This window comes from Podarcis muralis, chromosome 8, assembly GCF_964188315.1.
Source record: "Podarcis muralis chromosome 8, rPodMur119.hap1.1, whole genome shotgun sequence".
Taxonomy (NCBI): Eukaryota; Metazoa; Chordata; class Lepidosauria; order Squamata; family Lacertidae; genus Podarcis; species Podarcis muralis.
The window spans coordinates 2,341,957-2,358,289 of record NC_135662.1 but is presented as its reverse complement, the minus strand read 5'-3'; the positions used below and the strand labels follow the sequence as shown (position 1 = coordinate 2,358,289).

At 43.9% G+C, this 16,333-nt stretch overlaps 1 protein-coding gene across 1 annotated transcript; it reads right to left on the bottom strand.

Annotated features, from left to right (window-relative positions):
- Positions 1-1,781: 1,781 nt before the first annotated feature.
- On the bottom strand, positions 1,782-15,355 carry SNRNP48 (small nuclear ribonucleoprotein U11/U12 subunit 48). The gene is made up of 10 exons (XM_028736016.2): positions 15,286-15,355; positions 13,880-14,024; positions 11,307-11,420; positions 10,351-10,411; positions 9,511-9,576; positions 8,549-8,737; positions 7,538-7,659; positions 6,934-7,046; positions 5,106-5,270; positions 1,782-2,091 (listed from the first exon to the last, which is right to left on the bottom strand). The coding sequence occupies exons 2-10, from the start codon at positions 14,018-14,020 to the stop codon at positions 2,052-2,054; spliced, it is 1,011 nt and encodes a 336-aa protein (XP_028591849.2). The 5' UTR covers positions 14,021-14,024; positions 15,286-15,355; the 3' UTR covers positions 1,782-2,051.
- Between the last annotated feature and the right edge of the window lie 978 nt (positions 15,356-16,333).

Genomic DNA, 16,333 nt, shown 5'->3' with positions numbered 1-16,333 from the left:
AAGGGTAAGAAGAGTGGAACTGTGGAACAGGAAGTGGTGGACTCTCCATCCTTGGAGGTTTCTAAGCAGAGGTTGGATAGCTATCTGCCGTGTATTATTCACAGGGGGTTGGACTAGATGACCCTTGAGGTCCTTTCTAACTCTATGATTTTCTGATTAACACTACAATCATACCTTGGAAGTTGAATGGAATCCGTTCCGGAAGTCCGTTCGACTTCCAAAATGTTCAAAAACCAAAGCGCGGCTTCTGATTGGCTGCATGAAGCTCCTGCAGCCAATCAGAAGCTGCGGAAGCCCCATCGGACGTTTGGCTTCCAAAAATAGTTCACAAACCAGAACAGTCACTTCCAGGTTTGCAGAGTTTGGGAGCCAAAACATTCAAGAACTAAGCTGTTCGAAAACCAAGGTACGACTGTATTTCAGTTTGAAGTGAGTTTACTAGCTAATTTGAGAGCAACAATCACACCATTTTCATCATTCTCTAGAAGCTGACTCAATGAGTTATGTGTCGCCTTCAGCTCATGACCTTTACCTTTATCTGCAGAACTATAAAAGGAATTGCAGGTGTTGGTGCTAATTTCTGCTATTACCACCATTCTGTCTACAACCATACGTGAAATAAGTAAAATAACCAAGCAAGTATCACCCCAGAATTGGCCTTACTAAACATCTTCCAAGACAATAATGCCCATTTACACCACAAAGAAGTCATAACCCACCTACTTTCAGCAGCCAGAAACACCATAACCAGACACTGGAGAGACCTGTCAGGAGTAAGCATGGACCAATGGTACCAGACAGTATGGGAAACAGCCCTACTAGAAAAATTAACCAATAAACTGAAACTGACATGGGGACAAATAGAAGAAGACGCCTTCACCCCGGTATGGCTCCCCTTTATCACATACACAGCCCAACAAGACGACAAAAATCTACCAGTAGCATACAAATCAATATGGTGGTTGTTGTTTAGTCGTTTAGTCGTCCCCAACTCTTCGTGACCCCATGGACCAGAGCACGCCAGGCCAAACTCATGTTGGTCGCTTCAAGAACACTGTCCAACCATCTCATCCTCTGTTGTCCCCTTCTCCTTGTGCCCTCCATCTTTCTCAACATCAGGGTCTTCTCCAGGGAGTCTTCTCTTCTCATGAGGTGGCCAAAGTCTTGGAGCCTCAGCTTCAGGATCTGTCCTTCCAGTGAGCACTCAGGGCTGATTTCCTTCAGAATGGATACGTTTGATCTTCTTGCAGTCCATGGGACTCTCAAGAGTCTCCTCCAGCACCATAATTCAAAACATCAATTCTTCGGCGATCAGCCTTCTTTATGGTCCAGCTCTCACTTCCATACATCACTACTGGGAAAACCATAGCTTTAGCTATACGGACTTTTGTTGGCAAGGTGATGTCTCTGCTTTTTAAGATGCTGTCTATCAATATGGTTAACCTGATCCAAAACACCCACCCACCCCACTCATACATGAAAACAAAGACCACCACAGCCAACCACAAATGAACAGCCACACCCTAGGCCAACCCTAACTTCTATCACCACCGAAGGAACACAAGTGAACAGCAGAGAACCTGCACAAGCAACACTGACACAAAACCCCACATATATGAAGTAAAATAGAAACATCACCACCCAACCCCATCCCCACTCATCTTTCCCCCCCCCCTCCACCTCTTCCCCCCTTTTCTTCCTAATGTCTCAACAAATGAAACTGATTTGTAAAAATGTTACCGGGGGGGGGGGGGAATACGAGAGAGAGACATTGCACACACTTTTGTAAATCAGGAAAATCTTTAATAAAAGAAATAAAAATAAAATAAACACCATTCTGTCTGACCAAACAGTGACCTTTGCATCTCGCTCTCATTATTCCTCAGTAAAGGAAGCTAAACTGGAATAAGGAATTTTTGCATGGCATTTATTAATGGATGAAACAGTGGACAGAGCACAGCCTAGTTGTCTGCTGCAGAGCTATGGGGATGAAACAGGCACAGCTTGACTTCTATAACTGGCATTGCCGACAGACTTTTCATACACGGGTTTCATTTTTTCCTTTTGTGACTGCGATGCTTGCCTTCATGTCTGAAAGAAAACGACGAAAGACATCATTATGTAAGTCTTTAGCACTCCCGATACAAAGCGACCCAAATCCCTCAAAAATCTACCCAAATTTTCCATGAAGACTGTGGCTAAACCTTTCTATCCTCATCCCCATTGAGATGAAGCTCAGATACACAGCACTGCCTTCACTTCCATTCCTTGTTACTCTTGCATCACACAAACTTCACCCAACAACTGTAAATATTCTGTTAGTAAGATATTTTAGGTATGGGGCTTCCATTTTTTGTTATTCTTAAAGATAAAGGTAAAGGGACCCCTGATCGCGGACGACTCTGGGGTTGCGGCGCTCATCTCGCTTTACTGGCCGAGGGAGCCAGCGTACAGCTTCCGGGTCATGTGGCCAGCATGACTAAGCCGCTTCTGGCGAACCAGAGCAGCGCACGGAAACACCGTTTACCTTCCGGCCGGAGTGGTACCTATTTATCTACTTGCACTTTGACATGCTTTCGAACTGCTAGGTGGGCAGGAGCAGGGACCGAGCAACGGGCGCTCACTCCGTCACGGGGATTCGAACCGCCGACCTTCTGATCGGCAAGTCCTAGGCTCTGTGGTTTAACCCACAGTGCCACCCACGTCCCTTGTTAGTCTTAGGCCAAGCTATATATCACACAGAAAATCCATTTTAACCCAATTGGAACTGCAGGAATTTGAACTTGCTTTCGGCTGCATGGAGGTGGGTTTTAAACTCTTTGCCACTGGACTGGAAGAAATTTAAAGATTACCTGCAAAAGCATTGCAAATTGTATGAATGTTAAAATGATGCAGGATACAAAGATAATATGGCATTAGTGACATAGTGGAAAGGAATATGTAAAAAATGTTTTAGAAGAATAAGGGTGGAAAAGTTAGAATAATATTATGTCAAATTTAAACAAATAGATATAAAGGGAAAAATTGGAGACATAATAGTTGAAATGTATATTACAGAATAAGATTTGAAAGAGGGTAAGGTACTGCTGAATATGATTGTGTAAAAGGGAACACTGTAAAGGGAGATGTGAGGGAGTCTGGAAGGAAGGTTATGAAAGCAAGAACTAAGAAATCGGACTTTTATGTTGTTTTTTCTATGTCTTTTCTTTTTTCTTGTCTATTTTTTTACGTTTTTTACTGTATTTTTTTATTTTTACTTGAGTATGATAATGTTTTTCTCTTTTCTCTTGTTTTGATTGTGAAGTTTGTTCTATTGTTTAAAACTTTAATAAATATCTTTTAAAAAAAAAAACTCTTTGCCACCTATGCCATTCAGAAAATCGGTCCCAATTCCCACACGAATTGCTGTTTGCACCTTAGAGAGAGAGAATATGGTATTTTTCTCTTATAAGGAAAACTTGCTTTGAATAATTTTAATGTTGTTTTTCTTGTTGCAACCTGCCCTGGAACTTTGGGATGAAAGACAGGTAAATAAATACATTAACAACAACAACTTACCGCTGGAGCACGGTGTATGAAATTTTGAGACACACACACGAGATATTTGAAAGGTAAAGGTAAAGGGACCCCTGACCATTAGGTCCAGTCGCGGACGACTCTGGGGTTGCGGCGCTCATCTCGCTTTATTGGCTGAGGGAGCCAGCGTACAGCTTCCGGGTCATGTGGCCAGCATGACTAAGCCGCTTCTGGCGAACCAGAGCAGCGCATGGAAACGTCTTTTACCTTCCCGCTGGAGTGGTACCTATTTATCTACTTGCACTTTGACGTGCTTTTGAACTGCTAGGTTGGCAGGAGCAGGGACAGAGCAACAGGAGCTCACCCCAGCGCGGGGGATTCAAACCGCCGACCTTCTGATTGGCAAGTCCTAGGCTCTGTGGTTTAACCCACAGCGCCACCCGCGTCCCTTACACGTATTTAGGATGGTGCAATAAAGTGCATAACATGAGCCTTAGCCCTTGAAGAGTTGTGCAGATGTTACAGACAAGTATAGGAGGGGTAAAATAGAGTATCTGAATGAACGAAACACCAGCTGTCGGGCGAAACTGTTGCGTTAGGTCTGAACTAGGGATTTAAGCAGTGCTTAAGCAATAGACGGTGTGACAGGTAACTCACATCTTATGCTTATTTTAGATATGCAATCTCAGCTTTGTGTGGGTGAAATGAATGAATGAAGAGTGGAGAAAACCCACTCTCCATTTATTTATTTCCCCCTGCAATTGCAAACTTACCCAGCTTTGGGAGGACGGCGCAAGAGTTCTAACAGCCTCCCGAAGCCCTCGCACCTTTCCCGAAATCGGGTAAGCAGATCTCCACCTTGCAAGGATGGAGGGCCAGATCCAGGGGTTCTTGGCTTCATGAGTTTTTGCATTTACTTGTGGATCCCAGGAACCAAACCCTCACATGAGGTAATAATAATAATAATAATTTTTATTTATACCCCGCCCTTCCCGGTTCAAAAACCAGGCTCAGGGCAGCTAACAACAAATTTAAAACACTTTAAAACACTTAATTATAAAAGCAACATAAAATACAGTATAGAAACATGAGTAACAATAAAATTCAAAGTTCAGAAATCAATTAGATAATCCCCAGGGCAAGCTGGCTGAATTGGTCCTATTTGGGCCAGCGAGGAGGCCAGGGGAGAATTAGCTGTGGGGTCTCAGAGCGAGTGAGCTTCATAAAAGGGGATGGGGAAGGAAGAGAAGGGAAATAAAAGATCAGGCTGAATTCAAATTAAAGGCCAGGCGGAATATCTCTGTCTTACAGGCCCTGTGGAAGGAGGTTAAATCCTGAAGGGCCCTGGTCTCGTGGGGCAGAGCATTCCACCAGGTCGGAGCCATCACTGAGAAGGCCCTGGTGGAGGATAGTCTGACTTCCTTAGGGCCCGGGACCTCTAAACTATGGTTATTCATGGACCTTAAGGTCCTCTGCGGGTTGCATATATTTGCAAGCCACTCTGTGGCACGTTCAGCTGAACCTTGATATGATGTTTGATGAATACAGTGCCAATCACTGGAAGTCAAGAGACCAAGGGAAGTACTCGCCTCGCTTTTTTCCTTCGGGACTCCTTGCCTCTCTCTCTTCCCCGGCTCCTTTTCCGTTTCCCCGGACTTCGGCTGGAATTCCTCTTATGGCGAGAAGAATCGGCATCCTTTGAACTTCCACTAGACTGTCTTGAGTCAGCCGAGGTAGACCTTCGCTCTTCTTTTCTAATAAAGAGCGCGGGTGCATAATTGCTTTATTAGAGTACAGATCATTTAATTTAGGGGAAATAAACTGCTGTGTCTGTTTTTGTATGGTCAGCAAGTCAGTAATTAATAACCTGGAAAAGATGCTGACTTGGTTAACAATCACGCTTGCAAAATACCCCAGCCTTGTCTTCTTCTGAAAAATTGCAAAACACCTCCTTTCAACAGGAGAGAGATTTTTCCCCCAGCACAACATATGAGCCCCAAACCATTATCACCAGCATGGTATATCCCCCACTTCACAATGGGGGATTTAGTGGGAAGAGGAGAACATTTTTGCTGCACAATCTTGTGTTTGCCACTCGCTGCGGAAGAGAGGGAAGTTGTAAATAAGATTGTGCAAGGCAGCCCTAGAGAATTTAGCATTTAAGGAGAAATGGGGGAGAAATCAGCTAAGGGATTCATGAAACGGTGGGGCATTAGTGCACAAAGAAGGGGCAGTGCAGCTGGTTTCTGGAAGACTCCTAAAGGTCCCTGAACTCCTAGAGATAGAATCACAGAACTGTAGAGTTGGAAGGGACACTGAGAATCAACTTGCGCAGGGGTCAGCAACCTAAGGCCCATGGGTCACAAGCGGGCCCATGGTCATTTGGCCAGCCCCTGGACCCCCGCCGCCCACTGGGTGGGTTGGCTCCCTTGCGCCGCGCTAAACCGGCGCAGAGCAGAGCAGGGACCACCTTCCGTGACGCTGGCCAGCTTCCCATTGGCTGCAGGAAGCTCCTGCAGCCAGTGGGAAGCTGCGCATGCCTCCTCCGCGCCGGAAGGAGCGGCGGAAATAGCGTTTGAGCATGCATGCAGTCTGGCACAACGTGGCGGCTGTGGGACCGTGAACGGGCCCAAGCCACAAAAACTCTGCCGACCCCTGATCTTGCGCAACCCACAGAAATGCAAGAATTACAGCTAAAGTATTCCTGAGGGACAGCCACCCAACCTCTGTTTAATAAGCTCTGAGGGAAAGTATTCCACCCTCTGAGTGTTAGAATTCCTGCTCCGTGATTGCAGTCATGGGATTGTTGTCTATCACATGATGGTGTATGTTTTGACTCCACAGAGTGGGAAGTGACGGAGACAGGATGTTTGTGTTACTGTGTTCCGTGAAGTGGGACTATTGTCCTTTGTTTTTTCCTCTTTGCTGTCTGATGCTAGAGAGAGAGAGGGAGCCACGTTTCAGTGCTCCATGTGTGTTTATACGTAAATAAAGTAGATTAGCCAAAATGCTGAGTTGCTGAGGTCTGTCACGCAGCTGCGCAAACTCTGCGGATCCCTAAGTGTGCCGATGTATGCTGGCATCTGTCTCTGTGATGTTCGGGCAGAAGAAAGCTTGTGAAGCTCCCGAACAATCGACCAGGAGGGAGGAAACATGCCAGTCGGGCGTGTGTCTCTGCTAAGGTCCTACTCGAGTGTAGGCTGAGCTCCTGACACTGAGGGGGTCAAACAGCTCTTACTGTCAGAAAGTTCTTTTTCAGGTTAATCGGAATCTCCTTCCATGTAATTTGACTCCCTTCCAGGTCGTAGAATTCCTGTATTCCAGAGTTGACCTGGCAAAGCTGCAATCCTAAGACCATTTGCATCAGTTCACAAGGTACAAGTGTCCCCGCGAGTGTTTTGTAGCGACGGTTCTTACCTCCCTGCAGACTTAGAGGAGTTTTCGTCTTCGCAAGATTCTGCGTTCCTGTTCTCCTCCTGCCAGTGAGCTGCAAGCTCCTCCATGTGCACGCCAATCACATCCCTGATCACCTGGGACCACAGACAGGAGTGGAAATCAGGCAAACGGTGAAATCTCAGCTGGGCAGGAGAGCTTGCCAAACATTAAAGTGACCGGACGCTTCTTTAAAATGCACATTTGTAAGGCAGCTCAGCCTAAAACATTGGGTATACTAGAAATCATAAACCACTTGAGTTTAATAAATAATAATTTATTATTTATACCCCGCCCATCTGACTGGGCTTCCCCAGCCACTCTGGGCGGCTTCCAACTAAATATTAAAATACAATAACCTATTAAACATTAAAAGCTTCCCTAAACAGGGCTGCCTTCAGATGTCTTCTAAAAGTCTGGTAGTGGTTGTTCTCTTTGACATCTGGTGGGAGGGCGTTCCACAGGGCAGATGCCACTACTGAGAAGGCCCTCTGCCTGGTTCCCTGTAACTTGGAACTTTTGTGGCAACTGAAAAGTGTTTTGATTCCTGCAAGGATTTCCACCGTCTCCCCAGCTCCCCGGAACTCACCTCTGTGTAGGATTTCTTGGTAATGTGAACATTCTTTGCTCTGTAGGACTGACGTCGCCTTTTATAATCCCGCATCTCCGCGAGAATTTCAAGGTGGGATTTTGGACCTTTCTGGCCGTCATCTGAAGTCAAAAGAAGAAGAGGTTATTTTATTGCATTAGAAACACTAGCTTTAATTCACAGATGGTGTACAATATCACTGGGGGAAATGGAAGAAAATACAACTTCAAAAAAGACTGAGATAACAACAACAAGAACAACAACAACTTTTTATTTATACCCCGCCCTTCCCAGTTCAGAAAACCGGGCTCAGGGTGGCTAAAAACAAATTTAAAACACTTAATTGATGCAACATCAAAAAGTATAAAATACAGTATAAAATGTGAATAACAATAAATTCAGAATTCAAAAATCAATTTAGGGGGGAAATCCATCCAATAAACATTAGATGATCCCCAGGGCTAGCTGGCTAAATTAGTCCTATTTGGGCCAGCGAGGAGACCAGGGGAGAATTAGCTGTGGGATCCCAGAGCGGGTAATCTTCATAAAAAGGGGAGGGGGAGGGAAGGAAGGAAGGGGAATAAAAGATCAGGCTAAAGGCAGAATAGCTGTCTTACAGGCCCTGCGGAAGGAGGTTAAATCCTGCAGGGCCCTGGTCTCCTGGGACAGAGCATTGCACCAGGTCGGAGCCATCACTAAGAAGGCCCTGGCTCTGGTGGAGGATAATCTGACTTCCTTAGGGCCCAGGACCGTTAAACTATGGTTGTTCATGGACCTTAAGGTCCTCTGCAGGGCAGACCAGGAGAGGCGGTCCTGTAAATACAAGGGCCCTAAGCCACAAAGGGCTTTAAAGGTCAAAACGACTTGACTTTAAACGACTCGACTGTAGGAGGGGGCAGTGAGATCTAATTCAAGCGGGGGGGTGCCCGAGCAAATGCGTACCAAATCCAACCCCATATTTTGTGATTTTCAAATGTCACACGGAGTACAGCTGTAACAGTTTCCCCTGACCTTGGTTGACTTTTGCTGCCAGGTCTACAAAGAGATCGCTGTCGTTTTCTGCCAGCTGGGATCTCGACCTCTGCTTCTTCGTTTCCGCAAGGACGTAATCGTAAATGGCCAGGCGGTCGGCTTGGGTCAGGTCGCAGACGTAGCGCTTGTGGTTCTGTGGGACTTCGACGGGCAGGAAGGAATAGGCACCTGGAGCATTCAAAACAGACACATGATCTGAAGCAGAGAGCTGTGAAGAACACACGGAACTCGTGACACAAGAATCAATGTACTGTACTATAAAGTAAGACAGTATTGTAGATGATTAAAATTAAAATTCATTTTTTTACTTACTTGCTCTGATGATAGTCATTGTTTGGATGGGGGGCTTTTATCCATTTCCACAGTCACACAATCAATCAATCAGTAGCTGAACTGGGTTCCACACAGTCACAAAAACAAATCAACCCAAAAAGCTCCAAAAAACAAAAACGCAAAATAAAGAGCGAAAACGAAAGCGCCAATCTTAATCAGTTCCGGAAGTCCGTTTGACTTCTGAAATGTTAAAAACCAAGGAGTAGCTTCTGATTGGTGCAGGCGCCCCAGAAATAATAGCCGACAGCCGCATTGGATGTTCGGCTTCTGTAAAACGTTTGAAAACCGGAACACTTACGTCCGGGTTTTTGACGTTTGGGAACCAAGGCGTTTGAGAACCAAGGTACCACTGTATGTACATTTAGCAGAACTAATAATGCTGGATGGTTCAGAGTCTGGCTCGCTTCCATAGATCAGGCTGCATGTCAGCCAAAAGGGAAGACTTATATAAGCCTCAAGAATATAAGCGTTTTCAGGGCGTTCCAAGTAATGGAGAAAAAAAGAGAAAGCCAGACATTGATGTGTAAAAACATTCTCCAGCATACAAAGCAATAAAGACTCAACAGGAACCAGGGATGATTCAGAATCCCTTCAGAATCCCTACTTACCTGAACCATAACTTCCACTCTCTTTAGCAATGGCTTGTTTAATGATGTCAAATTGCAGATTCTTGTCTGCAGCAAAATAAAGGAGGACATATAAGAATGCTAACTCTATTTAGGACACTTGGAAGTCTAAAGACAGATGATTCAATCTGCAATACCCAATATACATTAAAGAGCACCTGACATGGTTTTAAAAGCCATTCACATTCAGAGATCAGAAATTTTAATTATGCAACATATAAAAAAAGATTTCCTAGACACACGTGGCCCTGTTTCCCTATGGATATCTTTAATAGTCTTTAATATTTAATATACATTTTAAGTTATTTTTAATCTTTGTCGGAAGCCGCCCAGAGTGGCTGGGGAAACCCAGCCAGATGGGCGGGGTGTGAATAATAATTTTTATTTTTATTTTTCTAGGCTCCTTGGACTAAATGATCACGAAATCAGTGAACAACATAGCACCCAAATTTCAGATAAGCTATTTGTCTTATTTATAAAAATAGTAGTTTTTATAAATGTGACTCCTATTTACAGAGGTCATTTGGGCTTCTAAGGACACAGATGTATCCAGGAGAACCACCAAGCTATATACCTGCCCTTTCAGGGGGGAGCGCACCCTATCCTGAACAAGGAAATAGGCCTATCTTTCAAGCACAGAGACCACCTACTCACAGACCCTCAATTCCCCCAGGATTCAAACTCAGCCCTCATTCAGTCCACAGCTGCACTGACACACTGGCCCAGAGCTTGATTATTCTGCTAACGTGCAATAAGAACCTCAGCATGCCATGTCGGCTGTGCAATATTTTACTTTATATTCACTGCCACATTCACACTCACCCATCTGCACGCGAGGGATCTTTGCTTTCTCTAAGAAAAAAGTAGAATCATACATTTCAGCCTGCAAGACAAAAGGCAAATAAAAGATGAAATCAATGATTGTCACCAGTGGATATTCTATTCCACTCTCAGCTACAGAAGTGAAACAGAACTCTACACTCTCCCCAATGTGGCTAATCCAGTCGTCCTCATTTGTGTATAGCGTTCCCATTTGTATATAGCGTTCCCAAAGCAAGGAAGGATTGGACTCTGATTAACAGAAAGCACACGAGGCTTGACCAGCAAGATTCTGGGAGGAGGTGACAATAATAATTCCTGTCCACCCCTTGGCTCAGTTCGTTTTATTCACAAAAGAACTTTTTACACAGTGTTCGTAAGAACCAATCAGATTTCCTCTGAGCATTTCAAAAACCCCACGTGGGACAAAGTTAAAGTTAAAACTACAAAGAAACTATTTTCTACTTGAGCATGCATAGTAAGGTAAAGGGACCCCTGACCGTTATATCCAGTCGCGGACAACTCTGGGGTTGCAGCGCTCATCTTGCTTTATTGGCTTAGGGAGCCGGCATACAGCTTCCGGGTCATGTGGCCAGCATGACTAAGCCGCTTCTGGCGAACCAGAGCAGAACACGGAAACGCCGTTTACCTCCCTGCCGGAGCGGTACCTATTTATCTACTTGCACTTTGACGTGCTTCCACTGCCTTTTCTGTGCGCTGCTCTGGTTTGCCAGAAGCGGCTTAGTCCTGCTGGCCACATGACCCGGAAGCTGTATGCTGGCTCCCTCGGCCAGTAAAGTGAGATGAGCGCCACAACCCCAGAGTCGGTCACAACTGGACCTAATGGTCAGGGGTCCCTTTACCTTTACCTATTGTTTTTGAGAAAAAACTAAGGCGTTTCTCTCCCGTTCCAGAATATGAAGAATCCCCACAAAAAGGAGACTAGCAAAGAGTATTACCTCCTCCTCTTTGGAATAATCCAGTTTTCTCAGCCTACAGGACACCATATGCTTCTCCAGGGAAGATTTGGGCATTTGGTGGTTAGGATCATATGGGCAAGAAACTCGCTCACACTGGGGGGAAAACAAAACATTTTATGCATGAAACACAGTGGCAAGACTCCTTCAGGAAAGCAGACAAATTTCATAGCGGAACAGGAATTCAAAAAACATTTCCCTATCTCTTCTCTCAATATTAAAACTATCAGACAATTTAACATCACCAATTAGCTTCAAGATAGCAACCCCAAAGCCTCTGGTAAAATAACAACCCTCAGATCTGGAGCTGTGAGAAAACTAAAAAAAAAAATTCTGGGGATGTGTCCACGATGAGTTAAAAAAGATGTTTAAATTATCCATTGAAAAGAAGCCAGAAGCATATTTGCTAGGGATTTTAGGAAAGGACATCCCACAAGATAAAAAAAAGTTATTTTTCTATGCCACAGCAGCAGCCAGATGAGTATTTGCTAGAATTTGGAAAGGAGAGACTGTTGCCACAAAAGAAGATTGGATAAACAAGCTATGTGAATTCATAGACCTGGCTAAATTCATGGCGGCCATAAGACACCAGACAAATCAGAAACTCAGGTTGGAATGGCAGTGTTTTGAGGACTATATGAAAAAACACTGTTCTAGGGATAATATGTTGACATGCATAGACTAAGTATGTAAAGTTGATTTTAAGAGACAATTGAAAAAATCAGTTTTGGATTGGAATGAATAATATGTATGGGATGCAATGATAATAAGATTCTAATATATAAAGTAAGTCGAATTGAGGTGGAGGGAAGTCATACAGGTGTAACCTTAAGTTTATTTCTTTTTATTATTTCATGTCAAAGCAAGTTTCTAGAGACTACATTATGAGTCTTTGGAAATTGTGTTTCTAATGGAACTTTTGTTTGCATTATTAAGTTTGTTATGAATTTTAAAAATCATTTTAAGTTATGGTTTAATAATTATTTCACTATTAATATACTTCTTCTAAATTGTATTTCACTATTAATATACTTCTTAATTGTATTTCAGTTCAACAATTACTTTGATAAAATACATAATTTGTTATGTGCAAATGGCTTTAGATACCTATTAGGTCCATAAATTACCACATAGCAAATATTCAACACAAAAAACAGCGACAATTTGTTGTTGGCAAAGGACAACTGGACATATAAAGGGCACCATTACCTTCAGGAGCTTAGGCCCTCATCAAACCTAAATCCGGTCCTGATGACGAACTCTCCATGTGTCTGCTGGACTGCATAATCCAGAGGTCAGCAACCTAAGGCCCATGGGCCGGATGTGGCCCATGAGGGTCAATTAACTGGCCCATGAGCCGACCCCAGACCGAGCCACCTGCTCGGAGAGTCCCCATGCGCTGCACTAAATTGCCGCAGCGCAGAGCAGGGACTCTCTTCCACGGCTCTGGAAATCGCTTCTGCGCATGCCCAGATGCTGGAAATCGAGTCTGCGCATGTCCACGACACTGAAAATTGTTTCGGCGCAGGTAGAATTTCCGGCATCTGGGCATGTGCAGAAGCAATTTCCAGCACCGCGGACATGCGTGGATGCAATTTCCAGCATTGCGCTGTGCTGGTCCAGCCCAAGGAGGATCGCCACAGGAGTGATCTGGCCCATGCTGACCCCTGGCATAACCTGTCATCCATGACCAATGACTGGGGTGATGGGTTTTGGAGTCCAACAGTCTTTGGAGGGCAGCAGGTTCCCCATCCAATATGATACGATCCGATAATCTTTATTGTCATTGTCTCATACAGAACAACGAAATTGAAAAAATCTACATCAAACATTCAAAACCAACAAGCCTGCTATCCCAGCTATCCCAGCCTGGTTAGATCCCTAAAAACTCTGATACCCCATAATTAAATACAATATACTCCCATAGAGACTACCTTAAGTAAAGGTAAAGGGACCCCTGACCATTAGGTCCAGTCGTGGCCGACTCTGGGGTTGCGGCGCTCACCTCGCTCTATTGGCCGAGGGAGCCGGAATACAGCTTCCGGGTCATGTGGCCAGCATGACTAAGCCGCTTCTGGCGAACCAGAGCAGCGCATGGAAATGCCGTTTACCTTCCCACCAGAGTAGTACCTATTTATCTACTTGCACTTTGACGTGCTTTTGAACTGCTAGGTTGGCAGGAGCAGGGACCGAGCAATGGGAGCTCACTCTGTCGCAGGGATTCAAACCACCGACCTTCTGATCAGCAAGTCCTAGGCTCTGTGGTTTAACCCACAGCGCCACCCATGTCCCTAAAAACTCTGATACCCCATAATTAAATACAATATACTCCCATAGAGACTACCTTACACTGTGTTTAAAACCAAATTCGCATTTGGGTAGAAACTGTTTCTCAGGCGGCTAGTCCTAGTCTTTATAACCCTATATCTTCTTCCAGAAGGCAGAAGCTGAAAGAGATCATTTCCGGGGTGTCTGCAACTTTCTTATGGCGTAGATCCCTACTGGGAAAGGGGAAATGAACAGGCGCATGACCTTCCACTGTATTGTAATCTTACCGGATTTCCAAGCCACACAGCGAAGGGAAGCAGCATCTTCTTCTCAGGGTTCTCTGTGCCAGCAGCCATGCTTTGTAGGGGCAACCCGGGCTCAACTTGCCCCAAACTCAGGTGACTTTGTGATGACGCAATGCCATCCATGCTCCTGGCAAAAAAAAGTCCCATTTTTATCATTCAGTGTTGAGCGAATAGAGCAAAAGAGCAAAAATGGTTTAGGCCCAAGATATCGGAAGGACGTCTGGCTTCCATGGGTGTCCCAGCACGGTGAACAGCACAGCGAAAGACGGGAGAGTGGACATCTGACTGACTGTTAAATTAAAATAATAATAGCAATAATTACGATTCCCACCCACTCTTCATGCAAGGTCCCAGGACAGGTTGCAAACAATTTAAAACACGTTACAAACCCTGCAGTTTTATAAGGGTATGTATTTAAAGTAGATGAACAAAGGAGTAACTTGAGTTAATTTGGAATATGCAGAAAATATATTTTTTTTAATTAAGGAACCGTAGAAAGAGGGGGAAGTAAGTTTCGAAATGTTAAAATTACTGTAAAATTATTGAAAGGTAGAAAATTGAAAATCATAAATTAAACAAATAAAATGTTACATTTTAAAAAAACAACCCCGCAGTTACAAAAGAAAATAATAATACAACCACACACACAAAATCGAATAAAAAACAGCTTCTGATGGAAAAAAGAGTTCACACCTTTGCTTATATGAGAGTTAGATTTCCAATCTTTCTGCATTAGAAGAGTTTAGGGAAGCTTTTAATGTTTAACAGACGATTGTATTTTAATATTTTGTTGGAAGCCGCCCAGAGTGGCCGAGGAAACCCAACCAGATGGAAGGGGTATAAAATAATAAATTATTATTATTATTATTATTATTATTATTATTATTATTATTATTATTATCATATGGTTCCTGAAAAGATACTGCCCTTAAGAGGGCAGAATTGCTTGGCTGGAATGTGTTAATAATAATAATAATAATAATAATAATAATAATAATAATAATAATAATTATAACCCGCCCATCTGGCTGGGTTTCCCAGCCACTCTGGGGATAGAGAGCCACTTTCAGCTATCTCAAGGGCTGTGACATGGCAGAGGGAGCAAGCTTGTTTTCTCCTGCTCTGGAGGGCAGGACTCGAACCCAAGACTTCGAGTCACAAGGAAGGAGCTTCCAGCCCAGGAAGAACTCTCTGCTTGGCAGTGGCATGAAAATATGTTATATTTTCTATTTAGGTGGGGGACTCTCCTTCCTCGGGGGCTTTTAGGCAGAGCTTGGGTGGCCCCCTGCCATGGAGCCTTTAGCTGGGATCCCTGCATTGCAGGGGCTGGACTAGAGGACCTTTGGGAGTCCCTTTCCAGCTCTACCGCCCTTTGATTCCCGACCCACCTGGAGGCTCCTCTGCCTGGCAGGAACCGGAAGCGGGCTGGGCTGACTGACCATGGAGTTCGGCGGGAGAGAAGGGCCGTCCGGATGTCAGAGGGCGGGACTTCCTGGCCGGGCGGAAGTAGGATCTGCAGCCAGGAGTCGACATGGCTGGCGATTCAGCTGTGCTGCTGCAGTTGTGACCCTGTGATGGTGCTGGGGCCGTGGTGCTTTTATTACAAATATCTATGTGTTTCAAATGTAATATACATAAAGGACTGCTGCTGCTGCTCGACGGAGAGGGCTCCTTTAAAAAAAAAAAATTATCTATGTCATTTTCAATTGTTATTGAGATTAATGTTGAATTTTTAGATTTTATGACTTATCTGGAAATTGTTTTCCATTTGGTTGTGTATCTTTTGATGTGTTTTATTTATTGTTTGTGACTTTTGTTATGTTGGCAATTACGTAAATTTTGTCATGTTGTAAGCCGCCTTGAGCATTGTTATAAATATGGAAAGGCGGCATACAAATAAAATTATATATATATAATTTAGTGTGTGTATATATGTGCATCATGTATGAATACATGTATTGTTTAATTGCCTTTTTAATAAGGTATTTTTCTTCTATGCTTAGATGCTCTTATTTTACACACACACACACACATACAGTGGTACCTCGGGTTAAGAACTTAATTCGTTCCGGAGGTCCGTTCTTAACCTGAAACTGTTCTTAACCTGAAGCACCACTTTAGCTAATGGGGCCACCTGCTGCTGCCGCCGGAGCACGATTTCTGTTCTCATCCTGAAGCAAAGTTCTTAACGTGAAGCACTATTTCTGGGTTAGTGTGTAACCTGAAGCGTATGTAACCTGAGGTACCACTGTATATAGTGTGTGTATATATGTGCATCATGTATGAATACAGTACATGTATTAATGTTTAATTGTTTTTTAATAAGGTTTTTCCCCTACCATGCTAGATGCTCTCATTTTATTCTTAAGCTGCTTTGAGTCTTTGTCAGGGGGGAAAGCGGGGTTTAAATAAATATAATAATAATATAGATGCATG

Excerpts from the sequence above, each read along its gene's own strand:
- SNRNP48 (XM_028736016.2), bottom strand. The coding sequence starts at position 14,020 with ATGGATGGCATTGCGTCATCACAAAGTCACCTGAGTTTGGGGCAAGTT. Across the intron at positions 9,577-10,350 it reads GATCCCTCGCGTGCAGATGG|ACAAGAATCTGCAATTTGAC; the intron begins GTGAGTGTGAAT and ends ATTTTGCTGCAG. Across the intron at positions 7,660-8,548 it reads GGCAGCAAAAGTCAACCAAG|ATGACGGCCAGAAAGGTCCA; the intron begins GTCAGGGGAAAC and ends TTTTGACTTCAG.